This window comes from Dreissena polymorpha, chromosome 3, assembly GCF_020536995.1.
Source record: "Dreissena polymorpha isolate Duluth1 chromosome 3, UMN_Dpol_1.0, whole genome shotgun sequence".
Classification (NCBI taxonomy): Eukaryota; Metazoa; Mollusca; class Bivalvia; order Myida; family Dreissenidae; genus Dreissena; species Dreissena polymorpha.
In genome coordinates this window covers 23,562,019-23,583,593 of record NC_068357.1, presented here as the reverse complement: position 1 = coordinate 23,583,593, position 21,575 = coordinate 23,562,019, and the positions used below count along the sequence as shown (strand labels likewise).

General features: G+C 37.7%; 1 protein-coding gene across 3 annotated transcripts in view; it reads right to left on the bottom strand.

The window, feature by feature from the left end:
- The window catches only part of LOC127873293 (transport and Golgi organization protein 1 homolog), an 88,197-nt gene that overhangs the window by 20,454 nt on the left and 46,168 nt on the right, over window positions 1-21,575 (bottom strand). For all 3 annotated transcript variants that reach the window (XM_052417079.1, XM_052417080.1, XM_052417081.1), the window contains 9 exons: window positions 21,066-21,170; window positions 19,241-19,272; window positions 17,406-17,496; window positions 13,617-13,680; window positions 10,091-10,237; window positions 8,720-8,858; window positions 7,930-8,031; window positions 6,646-6,706; window positions 32-67 (listed from right to left, as the gene is read on the bottom strand). In XM_052417079.1, coding sequence (XP_052273039.1) covers window positions 32-67; window positions 6,646-6,706; window positions 7,930-8,031; window positions 8,720-8,858; window positions 10,091-10,237; window positions 13,617-13,680; window positions 17,406-17,496; window positions 19,241-19,272; window positions 21,066-21,170 — 777 coding nt within the window. The remainder of the gene's footprint in view (window positions 1-31; window positions 68-6,645; window positions 6,707-7,929; window positions 8,032-8,719; window positions 8,859-10,090; window positions 10,238-13,616; window positions 13,681-17,405; window positions 17,497-19,240; window positions 19,273-21,065; window positions 21,171-21,575) is intronic.

The window sequence follows — 21,575 nt, the reverse complement described above, 5'->3', positions numbered from 1 at the left end:
AACCACAATGATGACAATGATTTAAACTTACCCAGTTTTCATGAGCTTTCTTTTCATTCGCTGCAATCTGAAAATTGAAATCATGGATTTGTACTGCTTGATTACAAACACTATATTGCCAATATAAAACCAAATAAACAAGAGCTGTCAGAGGACAGCGCGCTCAACTATTCGAGTGCTTGACAGTATAACGTAAGCCATCATGGGGAAATTGTTCATATTCAATAATTTATAAGACGATTATTTTTTTTTGGGGTGGGGGGTGGGGGGAGTTGAGAGGGGGTATAATGTGGGGTGTGGTCATTTATTAGAAGATCTTTCAAAAATAACAAATAAATTATTTTGGGACGGGGGGGGGGGGGGGGGGGGTGGTAGGGGGTGGGGGGGTGAGAAGGGGTTATAATGTGGGGTGTGGTAATTTATTAGATGATGTTGAAAAAAAAAATTGGGGGGGGGGGGAGGGATTCTGGGTAGGAGCTTGGGGTATTGCTTGGGTGGAATCCATTGTGGTATTCAGGTAAGTGTTGTTTTGTCAAAGTAATAATAAAATGTGATCATAAATAAAGAATTTATGCAATTTAAGCAAAATTTTCAATTATCTAAGTGTACAAGGGGCCATAATTATGTCAAAATGCTTGATACAGTGGTCTGCTCTTGTTTATAGGTTGGGGTCATGTTGGTAAACAAGTATGCAACATATAAAAGCAATATGTCAAAGGATATAGGAAATATTTGGGGTAGTACGCAAACTTTAACATAGATTTATCAATAATATGCATATTCTAAGTATAAAAGGGGCAATAATTATGACAAAATGCTTGATAGAGTTGTCTGCTCTTGTTTATAGGTTGGGGTGATGTTGGTAAACAAGAATGCAAATTATGAAAGCAATATGTCAAGGAACAACGAAAATAAATGGGGGTAGTACGAAAACTTTAACATTTGCTGCATATTCTAAGTGGAAAAGGGGCCATAATTATGAGAAAATGCTTGATAGAGTTATCTGCTCTTGTTTATAGGTTGGGGTCATGTTGGTAAACAAGTATGCAAAATATGAAAGCAATATGTCAAGGGACAATGAAAATAATTGGGATAGAATGAAAACTTTAACATTTGAACGCTAACGCTAACGGAAACGCAGACGCCTGGGTGAGTAGGATAGCTCCACTATATATATTTCATATATAATAGTCGAGCTAAAAAACTAAACTTATAATCATCTTAATTATACACACAACCATGATATAAGTCCCAATTGTACGAAGTAGAAAAAAAGAAACAAGGGACAAAATTGTCACAAAACCAGGTTTTCAGCTGAAAAAAAGTCTGATAAAGGGAGACAATTCAAAATGTGTATTGTTAACCCCCTTGTGTAAAATTGACCTTGATTTCAATCAGAAAACAAGGGCTGTTTGGAAAACATGCATGCCCCCATATGGTTGTAGTGGAATCCATTGTGTGAATACGTTTTTTGTCACTGTGACCTTGACCTTTGACTTAGTGACCTGAAAATCAATAGGGGTCATCTGCCAGTCATGATCAATGTACCTTTGAAGTTTCATGATCCTAGGCGTAAGCATTCTTGAGTTATCATCCGGAAACCATTTTACTGTTTCGAGTCACTGTGACCTTGACCTTTGACCTAGTGACCTGAAAATCAATAGGGGTCATCTGCCAGTCATGATCAAAGTTCCTATGACGTTTCATGATCCTAGACGTAAGCATTATTGAGTTATCATCCGGAAACCATTTCACTGTTTCGAGTCACTGTGACCTTGACCTTTGACCTAGTGACCTGAAAATCAATAGGGGTAATCTGCCAGTCATGATCAATGTACCTATGAAGTTTCATGATCCTAGGCGTAAGCATTCTTGAGTTATCATCCGGAAACCATTTTACTGTTTCCAGTCACTGTGACCTTGACCTTTGACCTAGTGACCTGAAAATCAATAGGGGTCATCTGCCAGTCATGCTCAAAGCTCCTATGACGTTTCATGATCCTAGACGTAAGCATTATTGAGTTATCATCAGGAAACCATTTCACTGTTTCGAGTCACTGTGAACTTGACCTTTGACCTAGTGACCTGAAAATCAATAGGGGTCATCTGCCAGTCATGATCAATGTACCTATGAAGTTTCATGATCCTAGGTGTAAGCATTCTTGAGTTATCATCCGGAAACCATTTTACTATTTCGAGTCACTGTGACCTCGACCTTTGACCTAGTGACCTGAAAATCAATACGGATCATCTGCCAGTCATGATCAATATAACTATGAAGTTTCATGATCCTAGGCGTAAGCATTCTTGAGTTTTCCTGAAACCATTTTACTATTTCGAGTCACTATGACCTTGACCTTTGACCTAGTGACCTGAAAATCAATAGAGGTCATCTGCCAGTCATGATCTATGAACCTATGAAGTTTCATGATCCTAGGCCTAAGCGTTCTTGAGTTATCATCCAGAAACCATCTGGTGGACAGACCGACCGACAGACCAACCGACGGACCGACCCACGGACCGACAGACATGTGCAAAACAATATACCCTTTCTTCTTCGAAGGGGGGCATAAAAAAAGTCTGATAAAGAGAGCCAACTCAAAATCTAAATGTGCATTGTTACTGATTGTTCATAGTTACATAGTTGTTTCTAATTCAATCTATTTTTAGTTGTGGCGACCTTGATGATATTGACGTAATTCTTTCGTGCGACACACTGCCAATAATGGTGAACAAATGTGCCAAATGGTTTTAAAATGTCACAATGAATGACATAGTAATGGCCCAGACAAGCTCATTTATGGCCATTTTTGACCTTCAAACTCAAATTGTGACCTTGACCTTGGACATATCGGCGTGATTCTTTCGCGCGACACACTGTCTAATGATGGTGAACAAATGTGCAAAATGATTTTAAAATCTTACAATGAATCACAAAGTAATGGCCCGGACAAGCTCATTTATGGCCATTTTTGACCTTCAAACTCAAATTGTGATCTTGAACATGGAGATATTGACGTAATTCTTTCACGCGACACACTGTCTAATGATGGTGAACAAATGTGCCGAATGATTTTAAAATATGACAATGAACAACAAAGTTATGGCCCAGACAAGCTTATTTATGGCCATTTTTGACCTTCAAACTCAAATTGTGACCTTGACCTTGGAGATATCGACGTAATTCTTTCGCGCCACACACCGTTTAATGATGGTGAACAAATGTGTCATATGATTTTAAAATCTGACAATGAACAACAAAGTTATGGCCCAGACAAGCTTGTTCCGCTCGCCAGCCAGCACGCCCGCCGACATTCGCCAATCTAATAACCAGTTTTTTTTCTTCGAAAAACCTGGATAAAAATGCAACAAGACTATTGCCAAGCAATAAATGACCCTTACTGGCTCCACCATTGTCAGAATTTTATTATTTTTATTTTATTTTTTATTTGTTGCCATAGCAACCAGAATTTTTGACGAAAAAAAATATGAAGAACTTTTAAAGTTATCTCAGAATCCAGAAAAGTGTGACAGACAGACAGACGCACAGAGCGCAAACCATAAGTCCCCTCCAGTGAAACCGGTAGGGGACAATAAACACATTTTTTAAACAAAGTTGAATATTTATTTAAAAATCATAATCCTCCTTTCTTATAACTTCGTGCTACCCTATAAGATCGTGTACTTTTTTATGACGTAAACTACCAAGCGACATTTGAACGCACGCGCTCGAAAACTGTTCAACTTTGTAACAAAATAATTTTTGCAGCCGAAGAAACGAAAATCATGAGGAAAAAACAGGTAATAACACAATAAATATGATATGAACTTGGAATAATTACATATATTGTCCGATTTTTAACCTCGTTCCCATAGAAATATTAATATAAAAAATGTTAAAAATCTGCAAATTTTTCCCCCACACGGACGCCGCTGTTTGTTGTGATCGAAACATGTTGTGAGGGTTGTTTCCCTTGGAGGCCCGTCTTGAATTTCTTGTGTGTTCAATGTTTTGAATACTTTGCATTACAATACGATTAAAAATCAATTAATGTCGTTTGAAAAAAATTCACACATATCATGTTCTCTCTTTTGAATGTCCAGCCTATTCCAAAGTCTAGCAAGCATTACGCGAAGTACCGCACTTACACCCCAGAGCTTCTAGATAAGGCATTATATAGTGTCAAAACTGAAAAACTATCTGTGAGAAAGGCAGCCTTTATGTTTGGAGTCCCAATTCAGACTCTGCGAGATAGAGTGAAAGGGCGTGTTGACCCCACGAACTTAAAAAACGAGACAACATTGCTATCGTTGGAAGAGGAGCAATCTCTTGTTGAGCATGTAGAGGTAATGGCACAGCTAGGCTATGCCATAACCAACAATAAACTTAAGGAGCTTGGCGGAGAATTAGCCCAGACATTAGGGATTAAATCTAACGCAAAACAGCTAAGCAACTGCTGGTTGACTGGGTTCCTAAAGCGATGGAAAGAGCATTTAAGCTCGGTAAAACCAAGTGCGCTGGAAACCAACAGAGCGAAATCGGCATCCCATGTTGTGGTCGAACGATACTTCCAAAATCTGAAAAAGGTTATTGAAGAAAACGAGTAGTCTGATAAGCCCCAATTCGTATACAATCTTGACGAAACCGGCATTCAGCCAGATCACCGCCCTCCAAACATAATTGCCCCCATACATGAAAAACCACAGTCGGTGACATCCCCCCGCTCCACAACCACAACTGTGATAGGTTGCGCAAACGTGGCCGGAAATCATCTGCCCCCGTTCTTCTTTTATAAAGGAAAGCGGATGAACGATGACCTTTACAAAGGCAGCTCGCCAGGGACCAAGATTGTAATGTCAGAATCGGGATGGTCACAGCCATATTCAGCGATTACATCCAAAACCACTTCCTCCCAAATGTCCGGTCCATCGCTAACGCAACGCAGAAGGTACTGCTAATATATGATGGCCACGCAAGCAACACATCTAAGCAGATGATTGATTGGGCGGTAGCGAATAACATCATTCTGTTTGTTTTACCGGCACATACGTCTCATCTCCTTCAGCCGCTTGATGTGGGGATATTTGGACCATTCAAGGGCTATAATTATAGGGAATGTGCCTCTTTCATGAGAGAAAACATGGGAAAGTCGGTAACCAAATATGACATGACAGCATTGGCGTGTAAAGCATACCTTCGTGCCATATGCCCCTCAAATAAAACTGGCGCCTTTAAAAAAGCAGGAATATATCCTCTAGATGGAAACGCGGTGGAGCGGGAAAAATTGTTTCCCTGTGAATCCTTCACAGACAACACACCCGTTCAGAAGGTCAAGGCAATGAAAAAGGGAAAAGATGCTGTTGAAGCATATTTAAAAATGAAAATGGAAACTGTGGAGATCCCTCCCAGCAAAGCATGCGGTTGTGCATGTACGTGCTCCAAAGTTGAAAATCCGAAGAATGCAAGGCAACACCTTTCCAAACCAAGACCTGGGGGGAAAAACATAACAGATCCCTCGTTTATTGACGCATTATCCCAGTACGAAGAATATAATGAAAATATGCTTACCAAAGGAAAGGGAAAGACGATCGAGAAAAAGAGGAAATCCACATCTATCGTCATAATGGATCCACTCAATCCCAAACCATCGACCAGTGGTATGGGAAATGTATCCGGATCGGATTATGAGAGCATTGACGATGACGAAGAAGTGTGCTGTGTCTGTGGAAAGTTTTACCCCCCAAATGATGACACCAGGCAATACGTTAAGATCGTGACCTGGGCCTATTGCCACGAATGTTCTCACTGTGTGCATTTGGCATTTTGTCACAAAAAAAACTGTCATTAGAAGGGGTGACAGCTTTTTATGCCCACATCAGAATACTAGATAGCGTTTTCTTCTTAGATATTTTTTTATCTGATGCTATGGATTTTATTTAAATCGTATGTTTTTCTAGCGATGCATACTCGAGTTAGTTTAACAAACAAACGCCCAATGGTCCGTCAAGAAACTTTAGTTTTTATTATGTGCGACTGTTTTACTTGGATATTCAATGTGAAACAGTTGCACATAATCAAAGTTAAGTGCATTTACGGACCACTGGCCGTTGTTTCGCTATTTTCCGTTAATCGATACACTTTATCTAGACCTCTGATAACATTTAACACAGTTGATATTTCTTTTTTATGTTTACCGATGTTTTTTAAACCCTTCTGTTTAATACAGTTTAATCACGAAAGTCAGCTAAAACAACAAATTTTTATTAGAAATAAACACATATTCACAAAAACAGACATCATTTATTATAAACACATGCCAGGGCCTCGCTATGACGTCATCAAACTCAGTGCACGATCTTATAGGGTAATTTTCTGTGACGCAGACTACGATATACACACATGTTTAAAGGTACGTAACTCCGTTATTTTATCTAAAAAGCTAACTGATTCACTCGTTATTGGTTAAACAATGGATAACTCTAAAAGCATATATCACATTAAGGTAGTGTTTACTGATTTGTCATAAAAATAAATGCGTTTGAAGTTTAAGGTGCACAAACTTATAGGTTAAGAGGCTACTCTGAGACTGCAAGAAGTTTTTTTTAATTACAATTCCAACACTACCATGCTACATTGAGGTGTACCTGAGACCGGAAGTCCCTTTCTGCCTTGCTAATCTCTGACTTCAGATCCTCAATCTGTTGCCTGAAATAATGCATACAAACAATAAATGAGCCGCGCTCTGTGAAAAGGGGGTTTAATGCATGCATTCGCACAGGCTTATCAGGGTTGACACTTTCCCCCTAAACTTGATTTTGGCTTAGAAGAGACTTTCTTGAAACAAAAATATCACAAAAGCGGAAAGAAGTGTTGTCCCTGATTCGCCCGACTCCACAGGCTAATCTGGGACAACACTTTATGCACATGCATTAAATCCCTTCTTCACAGAGGACAGCCCAAATAGTTTTACAACAAGACATTTTCATTCACCCAGTTTTAGAAATACTTAATCACAGAAATTTCTTGTTCATAAGGCCAAAATGTGGTAGCAGATGTATTATATAAAACTGATTTGACACAATATAATTATACATTCATGACATTTTAATGTTAAGCTGAACATACCACAAATTAACGTGTTGCAAAAATAACTTGTTAAGTCTTGTTTTAAGATTCCATTTCAAACAAAAGAGTCTCTGTGATGTCATGTTGACTGAGGGAGTTGTGCCACAAGAAGATAAATCTTTTTCCAAAGTCGTTAAATACAGGTGAAGGACTCACAAAATGTCATGTGATATTTATCTTAAAACAAATAGGTGTTAACACACAACAATGTTAATTTTCTTAAAGGTTTGCTTTTCTTCACAATTTTTTTAATCATTTCAGTCATAACACATTAGCGGTTCACTTACTCACATTTTTCCTGTTTACCTGGGCAAGATAAGGCCTCCATAACCTTTTACCAGTAATTGCTGACCTTACTTACTTCAATAACTGACAACTGCCCTACTTACTTGAAAAGAGATAGGGGGGGAAAGGCTGTAGAAAAAAATGTCATAACCAATTCTCAGAGACAACGGGTGAGAATCAAAACCCACAATCCCCGTCTATTTCTCAACCAAATAAGCTAGCTGTGCCAGTGAATACATATGTACACAACTAACCTGTATATCTCGTTTTGCTTGTTCAGCATATGTACACAACTAACCTGTATATCTCGTTCTGCTTGTTCAGCAAATGTACACAACTAACCTGTATATCTCGTTCTGCTTGTTCAGCATATGTACACAACTAACCTGTATATCTCGTTCTGCTTGTTAAGCATATGTACACAACTAACCTGTATATCTCGTTTTGCTTGTTCAGCATATGTGCACAACTAACCTGTATATCTCGTTCTGCTTGTTCAGCACATGTACACAACTAACCTGTATATCTCGTTCTGCTTGCTCAGCTCCTCTGTCATGCTGCTAGTATTTTGCAGTTTGGACATGTTCTGGTTCTTCAGCACCTCTTGCTCTCCCAGCTGCCTATAAACATACACCACACTTTGTTATTGACAAACCTATTCTATATTGGAACATTTTTGTAAATATCATCACTGATACCAAAACAAAGAAGAGCAGTCCAGAGGCAGTGTGCTTAAAATGTTTATGCTTTCCTGCTTTTACTAGATAGTTTTATAGTGTAATTTTCTTTTTCTGTGATTTACCTTACCTAAAGTAACCATCTCAAAGAAATATTCATTTATATTTCTATAGATATTCATCAGCATTTGCCATAGCCTTATATTATGACACTCAAGAAGTGAGAAATCTCGATTGAAAATCTGTGGTAGATACAGCAATACATAGATACCGAGATGTGGCCTGAAAACTTTAATCTGAATTTTTGAACAACAAAAACAGCACTAATTCTGTTTAAATACAGGTCACAGTTATGGTCCGTGACTTTAAATAGAGACCCTGATGATAAGTGTGAAGTTTTATCAAACATCTCTAGTTATCATATATATACATTTTCTAAGTTTCAGAATTGGACAATAAAGTTATTTATGCTAAAGTGAAGGTGAGGGTAATATTCTGTTGTGAGTGAACTCACACAATGACCCTGAGGGCATATACGACATTTCAATCTTAAATACCTGTAGAACCCATGTACCTCTCTATCCAATTTCAACATAATTCCAGTCTTGTTCGTTTCCTTTGACATTCATACCTTGTGAGTTCGGCCTCCTTCTCCCTGAAGTACTTGGACAGCACCTCCAGCCTGGTCTGGGCCTCCTGACACTGGCGCTCAGCCTTCATCTTGTCTGTCTGCCCGGTCTCCAGGTGACGCTTCAGGCCCTGGATCTGGTCTAAGTGCACGGGGAAAGGAGCATTTAGCGAGGGGAATAGTGTCTGGCACGATGCATTATCTTTGAGCCTCGCTCTGGTAAAACATAGTTTTACACATGTACCAAAAGTGACGTCCCATATTAGCCTATGCAGCCCGCTTGTACGGTATTTTTCTTCTCTTCTAAGGAAAAATCTAGTTTAGGCTGAAAGTGTCATCTCTGATTAGCCTGTAAACACTGCACAGGCTAATCTGGAATCGCACTTCAAGCATATGGATCAAGCCCAGTTTTCCTAGAACAAGGCTCATATAGCAAGGGGAAAGTTTTTAGCGCATTGAATTACAATTTGAAAAAATAATTGGTATTTTGGCACATTTCATCAATGAGCTAGCTATTGAATTATCATATGAAAACATTACATGTAGGACTGCTTACATTTTTTGAGAGAGAATTCTTTCTTGGTTGTTGACTAAATTACAAAGGATAACAAGAGCTGTGTTTGTGAAACACAATGCCCCCTACTGCACTTTGAAGCCGCACAGCAACTCCAAGTCTATAAACTTATCAAAATATCAATAGACCAGAGCAAAACTCAGCCCTGATATAAAAGTCATGAGGGTAGACTCACATGCCAAAAATCAGGTAAGTATCTGAAAGTTTTTGGAAAATATTTCAGAAAAGTGTTATTGTTATTATTAGAAAAAAAATAAAGTCCAAGGCTGAAATTCAAAGGACCAGAAATGTAATCTAAAATTTGATCTATAAATCATGTAGGTAGATTCTAACAAAAATTAGGTCCATATCTAAAAGCTTATAAGAAAGAAGTACAGAAAAGTGTTATTCTAGAGAAAGTTTACAAGTGCAAGGCCCGTAACTTCTTCAAAAGTCAATGGAACAGAAAAAAAACTTGAACTTGATCTTTAAGTCATGCAAATAGACTCACATATCCAATATCATATTAGAATCTGAAAGTGTATAAGAAAACAACACCGATAACGATAGATAGATTGCTATATGCAACCATAACATGAACAAAATATTGAAATATGTAATGCCTATCCCCCTCTGCAAATTCCAAACTGACATTGCACAATATCTGTATTCACATGTACACAATAATAAATCATCTTGGTGCTCCAATATTATGACAAAATCTCTAAAATGTTATGACTTCAGCAAAAAATGTGACCAAACAAATGCTGGTATACTGAAGACACATGTTAAGCAAACAATATGCTGAGTAAGACTCCAACCTTCCAATTCCTTCCGCGAGTCAATCTCAATGGCAAGCTTATTTTGCAGAACGTCCCTCTCATCTTCTACAGCGCGGAGTGTTGCATTTACCCGAGACACGTCCATCATCTGTTTGAGCTTCTCATTCAGGTCTAATGGAGTCTCGTCTGAAATAACAGTCAATACCGTTGAGACACACTAGGAAAACTGGGCTTAATGCATGTGCCTAAAGTGTTGTACCAGATAAGCCTGTGCAGTCTGCACAGGACTTTTATGGAATTTTTCCTGTAAAGGAAGTCTCTTTAAAACAACAATCCAGTCTAGGTGGAGTCATCCCAGATTAGCCTGCTTGGACTGCACAGGCTAATCTGGGATGACACTTTACGCTCATGAATTAATTCAAGTTTTCCTTGAGCATGGCACAATAGCAAGACTTTTTCACAAATTTTCTGTTCTTTTGCAAAAAAATCATTTTTTTTTTTCAATTCAAAAACTACAGCATAGGGAATAATCTAAAACTTGGCAGAGTCATTAGAAAGAATTACATTTTAAAATTAGGTTTTATCGGCTCTCAAATCTGGGTCTTTTGAGATAACAAGTTACATGTGTTAACCATGCAACCATTCAGGTTTATGTTTCAATTAAAAACTATAAAAGTGATACATCTTTTTTCCAAACAGAACAAGGGACAAAATTGTCACAAAACCAGGTTTTCATTGTGAAAAAAAAATTTGATAAAGGGAGAAAACTCAAACTGAACTTTTGAAATGAACAAACAAAATTAACCCCCTTTGTAAGTTTGTTTTTAAAAAAAATCTATTTTTAGTCGTGGCGACCTTGACATTGGAGATATTGACGTGATTCTTTCGTGCGACACACTGTCCCATGACGGTGAACAAATGTGCCAAATGATTTTAAAATCTCACAATGAATGACATACTGTGAAACCATTTATTTTCGTCGGCACAAAATTTCGCCCTTTTCATAAAAATGACTATTTCGTCCGCTCTTAAATTCGTCCATTTCTGGTTTTGAAAAAAAAACAACGTCCGATTTGTTTGTAATTCATGTAATACGCGGTTGCGAACAAATCGTGCTGGGAAAGAGAGGTGACACTTGGTAGTCACTTGCAGGAGGTGTGCCTTGTTTGGCATATGCCAATTAACAAGTCTGTTATTTTAGGTGACAGTAACTGTCCCTTATTATTTTATTTCATTGACACGTTATTTGTTATGATTAGCGGATAAGTGGGACTGAATAATCGTTAACGAGTGTTTTAAACAACGAAGCCAATTGCCAATTAGTCTTTTTCCATTACTATCACGGTCAAATTTGTAACAAAGCGCAGAATATATTTCAGTCAGGTGTTGATCACACATCGTCATATTTTAATTGCGTTTAATAGTATTGTCTTTAATCTGGATTCGCCGCGTGTAGGCTGCATAATCTGCAACACCCCTGAAAAACACAATACACACAATGGGTAATAAAGTTGTTAACAATTAGTGCTAATCAACACTATTATACCTAAACGAAGTCGACGCATTCGATACAGCCGTATTGCATTCGCGTTTTACAGGAAATGTCAGTTGTCAGTACACTGTATAATGAACACCCCTTTGTGTCAAAACCGGATTTAACTTGAGTGTGAATAGTCGACTGTTTCATGTTCTTTGTATCAATACCATCTGTGTATCTGTATTATAAGTATACCAGTCAACAAACAAGGTGCGCGCTTCCGCATATGGGTATTCGGACGTTCAAAAAATTGACCTACGGTTTAGCGTTCACGCCGTCGAACGCATTTAGCAATATAACTCGTTTTTTGTTCACTATTTCTTTACTTGCAAAAAATACTAGTGGCTTATAACTTATCTTTTTTTCCCGCATTTTGCGAGTGTGCGAGTGTTAATTTCGAGCCTTGTGTATATGCGTGGATTACGCTGGATTTAAATGCCTCATGCCTACGGTAATTCAGTCTTTTTTGTTTCAAATATAGGACATGATTGTTCGTTAGGATCTTGAATTCGTCCATCGGTCGAAGGACGAAAAAGGCGAAAATTAATTCCGGACGAATAATAATGGTTTCACAGTAGTTATGGCCAGGACAAGCTCATTTATGGCCATTTTTGACCTTTGAACTCAAAGTGTGACCTTGACCTTGGAGATATCGACGTAATTATTTCGCGCGACACACCGTCCAATGATGGTGAACAAATGTGCCAAATGATTTTAAAATCTGACAATGAACGACATAGTTATGGCCCGGACAAGCTTGTTCTGCCCGCCCGCCAGCCCGCCAGCCAGCCCGCCCGCATTCGCCAATCTAATAACCAGTTTTTTCCTTCGGAAAACCTGGTTAAAAACCTGGTTAATTACAAATATTTCACTCTCTTATCGATTGTGACTATTGATTATTTATCAACAGATTGATAATGCTTACCAGTAAATATTATATCTTTGAGTGGTTTTAGAGCATTGAAGTGCAGAGGAACAAAGCATGAGTTTGCAATAAGTATAAAGTCAATTCAAAAAGAAAACATGAAACATGGCAATAACTAAAAACCAGAATTTCAACATAATATTTTTTCAATTAGTTTACTTTACTGGAGTTAATTTCACAATCCCAAGCTAGGACTGCATGTAAACCACTTACAAACAAAATAACTCCATCCAAACTCAAATAAGTGAGAGACAACAGTTTTTCTATTTCTTGTAACAGTAACATTGACCTTAAAAAGAATAGCCCCAAAAAAAGATCCGATCAAGAAACCCATTTAAGCTACCTACTAACACAATTTCAGCATAATACCTCTATCAAAGTTAAATTTATTGATTGTAAACAGTGTTTCTTTTCATATACCAATGACCTTGAAATTAACTCAAGTGGCCCAAAATACAAGTGCATGTACGCATGTAGACAAAAACCCTTGATCTATTGTAGAATCCTCAGGGCAATAACTCTTATAGAAGAAAGTGAAGGGTTGTGGTTACTGTGCATGGCACTTCTTTTCATTGATACCTATACACCCATTAAGTTTCATATTGAAATCTTACATAGTATCTGAGACGAAGCCTTGAAAAGGTACATCGTACAAAAACGACAAAGGGGAATAACTCTTATTGAAAAAACATAGGATTATGTTCATTAAGCACGGCCCTTCTCCTCATTGATATCTATACACCCATTAAGTTTCATGTTGAAATCTTGAATCATATCTGACTGATAGCCCTGAAAAGTAACCGGTTCATCATACAAAACAACAAAGGGCAATAACTCTTACTTAAGAACGTATAGGATTATGGTTCTTTTGCATGGCAATTCTCCTCATTGCCATCTATACATCCATGACAGATAGACTGGCTGAAGATAAATTCTAAATCTATATCCCTCTATATTGTGCAGGCAAAACAACCCAAGCTAGATCTAAATGCAAGGTGGCTCAATTAAAAGTTTCATCAGGATTGGTCAATGCAAACAAAAATTATTGATCAGGAACACAAATACAAACACAAGGCAATAACTCATTGTTCCCCATGTTGTACCTGCAGCCTCCTGCTCCTCCTCCCCCTGGAAGGCCTTCACCTGCAGGAAACAGTCCCTCAGCACCTGAAACATACACAATACACGTGGAGAATAAGGCAGGAAACAGTCCCTCAGCACCTGAAACATACACAATACACGTGGAGAATAAGGCAGGAAACAGTCCCTCAGCACCTGAAACATACACAATACACGTGGAGAATAAGGTAGGAAACAGTCCCTCAGCACCTGAAACATACACAATACATGTGGAGAATAAGGCAGGAAACAGTCCCTCAGCACCTGAAACATACACAATACACGTGGAGAATAGGGCAGGAAACAGTCCCTCAGCACCTGAAACATACACAATACACGTGGAGAATAGGGCACAGTAAAATATTTTTCTGTTTGCGACAACTGGTATTCTGTTGATCCCATTATTTTTACATTGTCTTTATTTCAAATTTAAACACAATATTTTATCCAGGAAAGATTTTGTTAATGCTAGGCTAGCACAAAGATGGAATATATACCAATACACTCGCATTCAAATTTAGAATAATTGTGTAGAAAACCCTTTACTGTAGGAACATTGTTGTCATAATTTGTTCAGAGCGTAAGTGGGTTGTAACTGCCATAAGACATAAGTTTAACCCTTTCCCACTCAGAGGCAAAGTGAAAATGGCTATGTGCTAACAGCATCAAACCAGAACAGCCTGCAAGTACATGTAACTTGCAGTTTGTTCAGGTTTTATGTTGTTTGCTGCTCATCAGTATCTAAGGGTTAGAAATGAAACCTTTAAAACTTGAACCTAGAAAGAAAGGTCTTTAATAACATTTAACTTTCTAAAGGACAACAAACATGTCAAAATACGTAACTAAGTGGTAAAGGGTTAAAACTTTTGCCAATGAAGGGAAACTTATTTACTTGGTTTATTTCTAAAAACACAATGTTACCAGTACTGAACCAACATTTCATAAATTAAAAAAATTCCTTTGTGTTAAACACTTAAAGTGAATTTTAATTAAAGTATAAAGGGTAAATTATGGTAATATATGGTTACATTGATCATTATCACCAATCTTCAATACACAGAAATAACATGATCAGATACCTTTGTCAAACGTATATTTAGGGTGACTATAACAACATAAAATAGACTCAAAATAATTAGGTATTTATACTCATACTGACCAAAAGGCAATAAAACAAAGAATTAACATTGAAACCGTGGTTAGTTAACTTAAATTGATTTATTTTGTTTCAATACATAATCAGTCATTGGTAAGTAAACTTAATATCAGGGATTATATTTTCCCACAACATCAATCGGTCTCGATTTAAAATGGGGGTAAAAGTATTTGAAAATTTACATCCAAAATCAATACATGCCAGAATTTTTCAGTCCAAATCGGGACATTCCATAACAAAATTGTCAGGAAAATTTGGCCAAAAAGCAGGACACCTAAAACGATCAATCATTCCACCTTTACTTTAGTCAGTATATAAGTTAACTTACAAAAATTTTCTGTCAAATTTTGACGATACATGTGTTTCAGAAATTCGTGAACACAGCGTTCTCCATTCTCCATAAACTGAATTGTAGGGTTTCCCCGTATTCCTCGATTTGACATCCAATCGGTACAGGGATATCCCCTTGAACATATGTAAATTGTGTGACGCAATGTGAGCGCATTGAGCACTTTTCTTATTCAACCAATCGTCAATTAACTCTAAATTTAGATTGATGCAATATGTCACAAATTATTTTTTGAAAATCAGTCGAAAACGAAAATTAATTTATGTGAAACATCGATGCGTATTGGTCAGCATCCAATTTGTTTGATGTACAAAATCTGTGGTTTGACAGGGTTTATAACCTAAGGTGGTATAATACACAGGATAATAGTGTCATTGGCGTTTATTTCTGTATGATACATCTTTCGATAGCAATTAGAGACCCCTATCATAAAAACACTGTGGTTTGAATGCCTGATAAAATCAATAATTTGCCAATAAATCACCGATAAGCTGTCAAAAACAACACTGGTTCACTGGAGTAGCAGAAGTGGGTTGCTAATTGGGGACAATAAAGGGATAAGCGATGGTAAGTTTAAGCAAAAAAGAGCTGGCATAGGGAATTTTATTGGGAACTTATAGAATTTACATCGTGATGTACAAATATCAGGACAGAATAGGACTTACTTATTGGGTGTTTCAATCGGTCTTTCATGACCTCATTCGGTCTAGGACCGACAAAACCAAAAACAATATGATCCCTGTTGGTAAGTAAACTTAATATATGTGTAAGACAGAATCGAATTACACGTAGCCTTAGACATGATTATTATGACTTATTTCAGATTTATGGTAATTATAACACTACAAAGTAAACACAGGAATATTAGCAATGGTTTTTTAGTTTGTCTATGTCAAAATGAGCATTTGGCTTTATGACTACACATTTTGAGCAGATTCGGTGTACACGTATACATGTAATTTACCACCAAAAACAAAATTGTAAAACATTTCCCATTTCAATAAAAATGTTTTGCTGTCGTTTCATGCTCTTTGTCCCAGTAAAAGTAGCACCTCAACCAATATATGGGCCCTGATTTGTGAAAAATGGTTTAGTGCATACGCGTAAAGTGTTGTCCCAATTTGGCCTGTGCAGTCTGCACAGGCTTATCAGGGACAAAACTTTCCGCCTGTAATGCATTTTTACGAAAAAGAAACTTTCTTTAAATGAAAAATATAATAAAAACACAAGGTGTTGTCCCTGATTAGCCTGTGCAGAGTGCACAGGCTAATCTGGGACAACACTTTAAGCACATGCATTAAACCCCCCTTTTCACAGAGCACGGCCCATATATAACTGGGTGTAACACCATATTTAAACTGAGATGAGTATCGTAAAAGCAACAAACCAAATGAATCTAACTACCTCATAAGCCTGGCTCTCTGAATGTGACTGGGAATGACAGAGTAAAAATTAAATTAATTTTAAAATAAAACATATCTGACATTTTAGCTGATTTTTGGATGAAAATATACCACATACACAGACAGACAGAAGGACAGACATTTCGACAGAACGACAAACAGTCAGATTTTGATGGTGAAACAAGTTGGGAAATGGGCTTAATGTATTACAAACTATTAGTAACAATATGCAAAACAAAATCCTCTCAAATGACATCCTTCCTTATGAAGAATCAATTGTGTCTCGTCCTGTGAAAATTGGGCTAAATGCATGTGCGTAAAGTGTCGTCCCAGATTAGCCTGTGCAGTTCGCACAGGCTAATCAGGGACGACATTTTCCGCTTTAATAGTATTTTTTGTTTAAAGGAAGTCCCTTTTAACGGTAAAAATCAAGTTAAAGCGGAAAGTGTCGTCCCTGATTAGCCTGTGCGGACTGCACAGGCTAATCTGGGACGACACTTTACGCACATACATTATGGCCAGTTTTCTCAGAACAAGACACAATAACAGAAGCTAGCAGACAGATGTTGCAATACCGGGTAATAATGCACACATGACACACAAGACTTTCCCCAATGACAGCTTGTTTCTCTAATCTTCTCCTTCTATAATGATATCTGTCACCCAACATTAAAACCCCGAGGATATTTGTTAAGTTTTATATCTGTCGCAGTTGCATTTTTTTTTTAATATCAAAAGAGATGCTAAATTCAACTGCAATACTGGCCATGGCCATCAGAATGGGTTAATTAAGTTACTATATGTGTGATGATGAGATAAAATCAGTGCTCCAAACAAATAGACTTAAAAGGTCTATTGCAAGTACCTCCAGTTCGCTGGCTTTGTAGGCCAAGTCTTCCTGTATTCGACTGCTCTCCTCGGCAGACAGCTGTACTTGCTCTGTCAGATCCTTCACCCTTGATATTACAACAAATACCAGATAATCTCTGAGTTGCTACCCTTGATAAAACAACAAATACCGGATAAGCACTGAGTTGCCTATTAACAAAGTATACAATTGTCTTTTTTTAACTCAATAAAAAGATATAATTATTCTAATGCTTGGCTATTAAATAATTCTGGATAAATTTGCTATTTTACTGAACCTTGCTCTGGCAAAGTCATGCAGAATAAACTCAATAAAAATATATTATTATTCTAATGCTTGGCTATTAAATAATTCTGGATAAATTTGCTATTTTACTGAACCTTGCTCTGGCAAAGCCATGCAGAAATGTGTTCATATGCCAGTCTGACCTTGCTCTGGCAAAACCATGCAGAAATGTGTTCATATGCTAGTCTGACCTTGCTCTGGCAAAACCATGCAGAAATGTGTTCATATGCCAGTCTGACCTTGCTCTGGCAAAACCATGCAGAAATGTGTTCATATGCCAGTCTGACCTTGCTCTGGCAAAACCATGCAGAAATGTGTTCATATGCCAGTCTGACCTTGCTCTGGCAAAACCATGCAGGAATGTGTTCATATGCCAGTCCGACCTTGCTCTGGCAAGACCATGCAGAAATGTGTTCATATGCCAGTCTGACCTTGCTCTGGCAAAACCATGCAAAAATGTGTTCATATGCTAGTCTGACCTTGCTCTGGCAAAACCATGCAGAAATGTGTTCATATGCTAGTCTGACCTTGCTCTGGCAAAACCATGCAGAAATGTGTTCATATGCTAGTCTGACCTTGCTCTGGCAAAACCATGCAGAAATGTGTTCATATGTTAGTCTGACCTTGCTCTGGCAAAACCATGCAGAAATGTGTTCATATGCCAGTCTGACCTTGCTCTGGCAAAACCATGTAGAAATGTGTTCATATGCTAGTCTGACCTTGCTCTGGCAAAACCATGCAGAAATGTTTTCATATGCCAGTCTGACCTTGCTCTGGCAAAACAATTCTTTGACTGCACAGGCTAATCTGGGATGACACTTAAGGCACTGGCATTAAGCCCAGTTTTGCCAGATTTAGGCTCAAATAAAGGATATTCACTGGATTTGCCATTAACAAAGTATACAGTTATCTTTGTTAAATTGGCTTACAATGTTGTTGTTTTTTCATTTTGATGTAAGGCTATTGAAGAATTCTTTTTTTTTTGCTGCTGCTGCTGTCAATACAAATGTGCATCGCACTGGGAAAATAGGGCTTAGTCTATCTGCCTAAAACATTGTCTCAGATCAGCATGAGAGGTTCAAGTATGCTAATCAAGGGCAACACTTTCCACGTTTAAGGTATTTTTTGTCTAAAATCTTTCTCTTCTTAGCACAAATGTTTTCTAGGAAGGAAGTGTCATACCCCATTAGCCTGTCAAACTGCACAGGCTTATCTGGGACTATACTTAACGCACATGAATAAAGCCCTGTTTTTCCAGAGTGAGGCTCGAATAGATTCAGACTTGCATATAAATGAAATCCTTAATTTGACCATGATCATGATCTGAACTGTAAATTACTATTCCTGCACAGGCATAAAACCATGTAGCACACACCAGTGCATTTTCTGAGATAGTATTGTGTTTGTTGTTTACTGAATGGATGCCTCTATACCATTAGTAATGATTGGCCAGACTACAGTAAAAACCTTTGCTTAAACACACATCTTTTAACACCTTCCTTTGCAGAACACTTCAAAATAACACATCACGGTAAAATCACACTTACTTTTCTGCCCAATCAGCTGATTCATCTTCTAACTGAAAACAATAATATCAGTTAAACTTATGGATGCCCGCCAATCATGTGGTTCATCAATATATGGTTTATTGAAAGGATTGGAAAAAGAATTTGATCCAATATATATGAGCCGTGCTCTATGAAAAGTGGGTTTAATGCACATGCGTAAAGTGTCGTCCCAGATTAGCCTGTGCATTCTGCACAGGCAAATCAGGGACGACACTTTTTGCTTTTATGGTATATTTTGTTTACAGAAAGTCTTATTAGCAAAACACCAGTTTAGGTGGAAAGTGTTGTCCCTGATTAGCCTTAGTGGACTGCACAGGCTTATCTGGGACGACACTTTATGCACATGCATTTAACCCCTTTTTCTTAAAACACAGCCCATATATATAAAAGATCAACAGATCTGACTTATTTCATTGGCCTAATTATTAAGAGGAATGATGGGACAATATGTTTCTGTGCAGCCTATGCTGAACATAACATTTGGATCATTTTTGCGTCCGAGATCTCACACTAAAACAAAGAAGTAAGAATTATAATACAATCGGTCAATGCGTTGACGAGTTATTGATTGGAAACTATTTTTCACACTTAGAATGATAGTGACTTTGACCTTTGACCAAGTGACCTATTTAAATAGGGGTCATAATCTGTCCAAGGCCAATGCAAATGTGAAATATCAAGCCAATCGGTCAATTTGTTGACAAGTTATTTATCGGAAACAATTTTCACACTTAGTTTTATAGTGACCTTGACCTTTGACCTACTGACCGAAATTTCAATAGGGGTCGTCTACTGTCCCAGGCCAATGCTCTTGTGAAGTATCAAGCCTATCGGTCAATAAGTTGAGGAGTTCTTAATTGGAAACGATTTTCACACTTGGTGTGTAAGTGACCTTGACCTAGTGACCGTAATTTTAATAGGGGACATCTACTGTCCAAGGCCAATGCACATGTGAAGTATCAAGCCAATCGGTGAATTCGTTGACGAGTTATTGATCAAAAACTATTTTCACACTTAGAGTGATAGTGACGTTGACCTTTGACCCCAATTTCAATAGGGGTCATCTACTGTCCAAAGTCAATGCACATGTGAAGTATCAAGCCTATCGGTCAATTCGTTGACGAGTTATTGATCAGAAAAGATTTTCACACTTAGAGTGATAGTGACCTTGACCTTTGACCCAATCTCAATAGGGGTCATCTACTGTCCAAGGCCAATGCACATGTGAAGTATAAAGCCAATCTGTCAATTGGTTGATGAGTTATGGATCGAAACAAACTGGACTACTGACATTCAGACTGGTCTACCGACATCAGAGCCAGCAAAACAATAAACCCCTTCTTCTTCAAAGAGGGGCATAAATAATTGAAAAAACTTCAAAAGAGGGCATATTTTTTTTAATTATTAAGTCTTTTTGGAAAATCCAAATCAAATAAAAGTCAGTTCAATCATTTTGAATTGTAATCACTATGGAAGATGATGTTGACAACACAATCCAGGAGATTGACTCGGAGTTCTCAACCGAATAAAAGCTTTTGAATATGACTTCATGGTTAAAGGTATAAGAAAGACATAATGGGTCTTATGACATATCTGGCCAGTGTATATCCCGATAAGCCTGCACATTTGCCCAGCCTGTTCAAAAGTGCCATGTTTTCTCAAGTCATGCAATGTTTTCTGGTGTTATTGGTACAGTGAAACAACCTACGCAAATGAGCAAGCTGGTCTCGAGCTGCGCTGGCTGCATTTGGCATAAGACCCATTTTAGCAAAACGCGGCTCATCACCAACACAAGTTACGGTACCTGTTGTTTGCGTGTCTCCAACTGTTTCACCTGCTCTGCCAGACTCTCCAGCCTTGTGTGGGCCGATGTTAGCTCTTCTTTACGCTCATGGAGCTGGTGTACAGTCTGGGAAGAGCGAAAATAAAAATATGAAAAAGATCAATATCTTATTGGTTAAAACATATTTTTTAACCATTGAACAAATGTGTTACTGACACTCTCCATTATGTTACTTAAGAATATAATTTATACACAAGCACTCCTTGTGCAGGAATCTCATCCATTAACCATTATACCACTTAGATACGTATTTTGACACATTTAGTCCCATAGAAAGTTATATTTAATTAAAGACCTTTCTTACTTAATTCAAGTTTTAAAGGCTATATTTCCAAACCTTAGATACTGATGCGCAACGAACAGCATATAACCTGATCAGTTACTCGCAGGCTGTTCTGGTTTTAAGCTGTTTGCACATAACCATTTTAAATTTGCTTCTGAGTGGGAAAGGATTTTATCCCTGATCGCTAG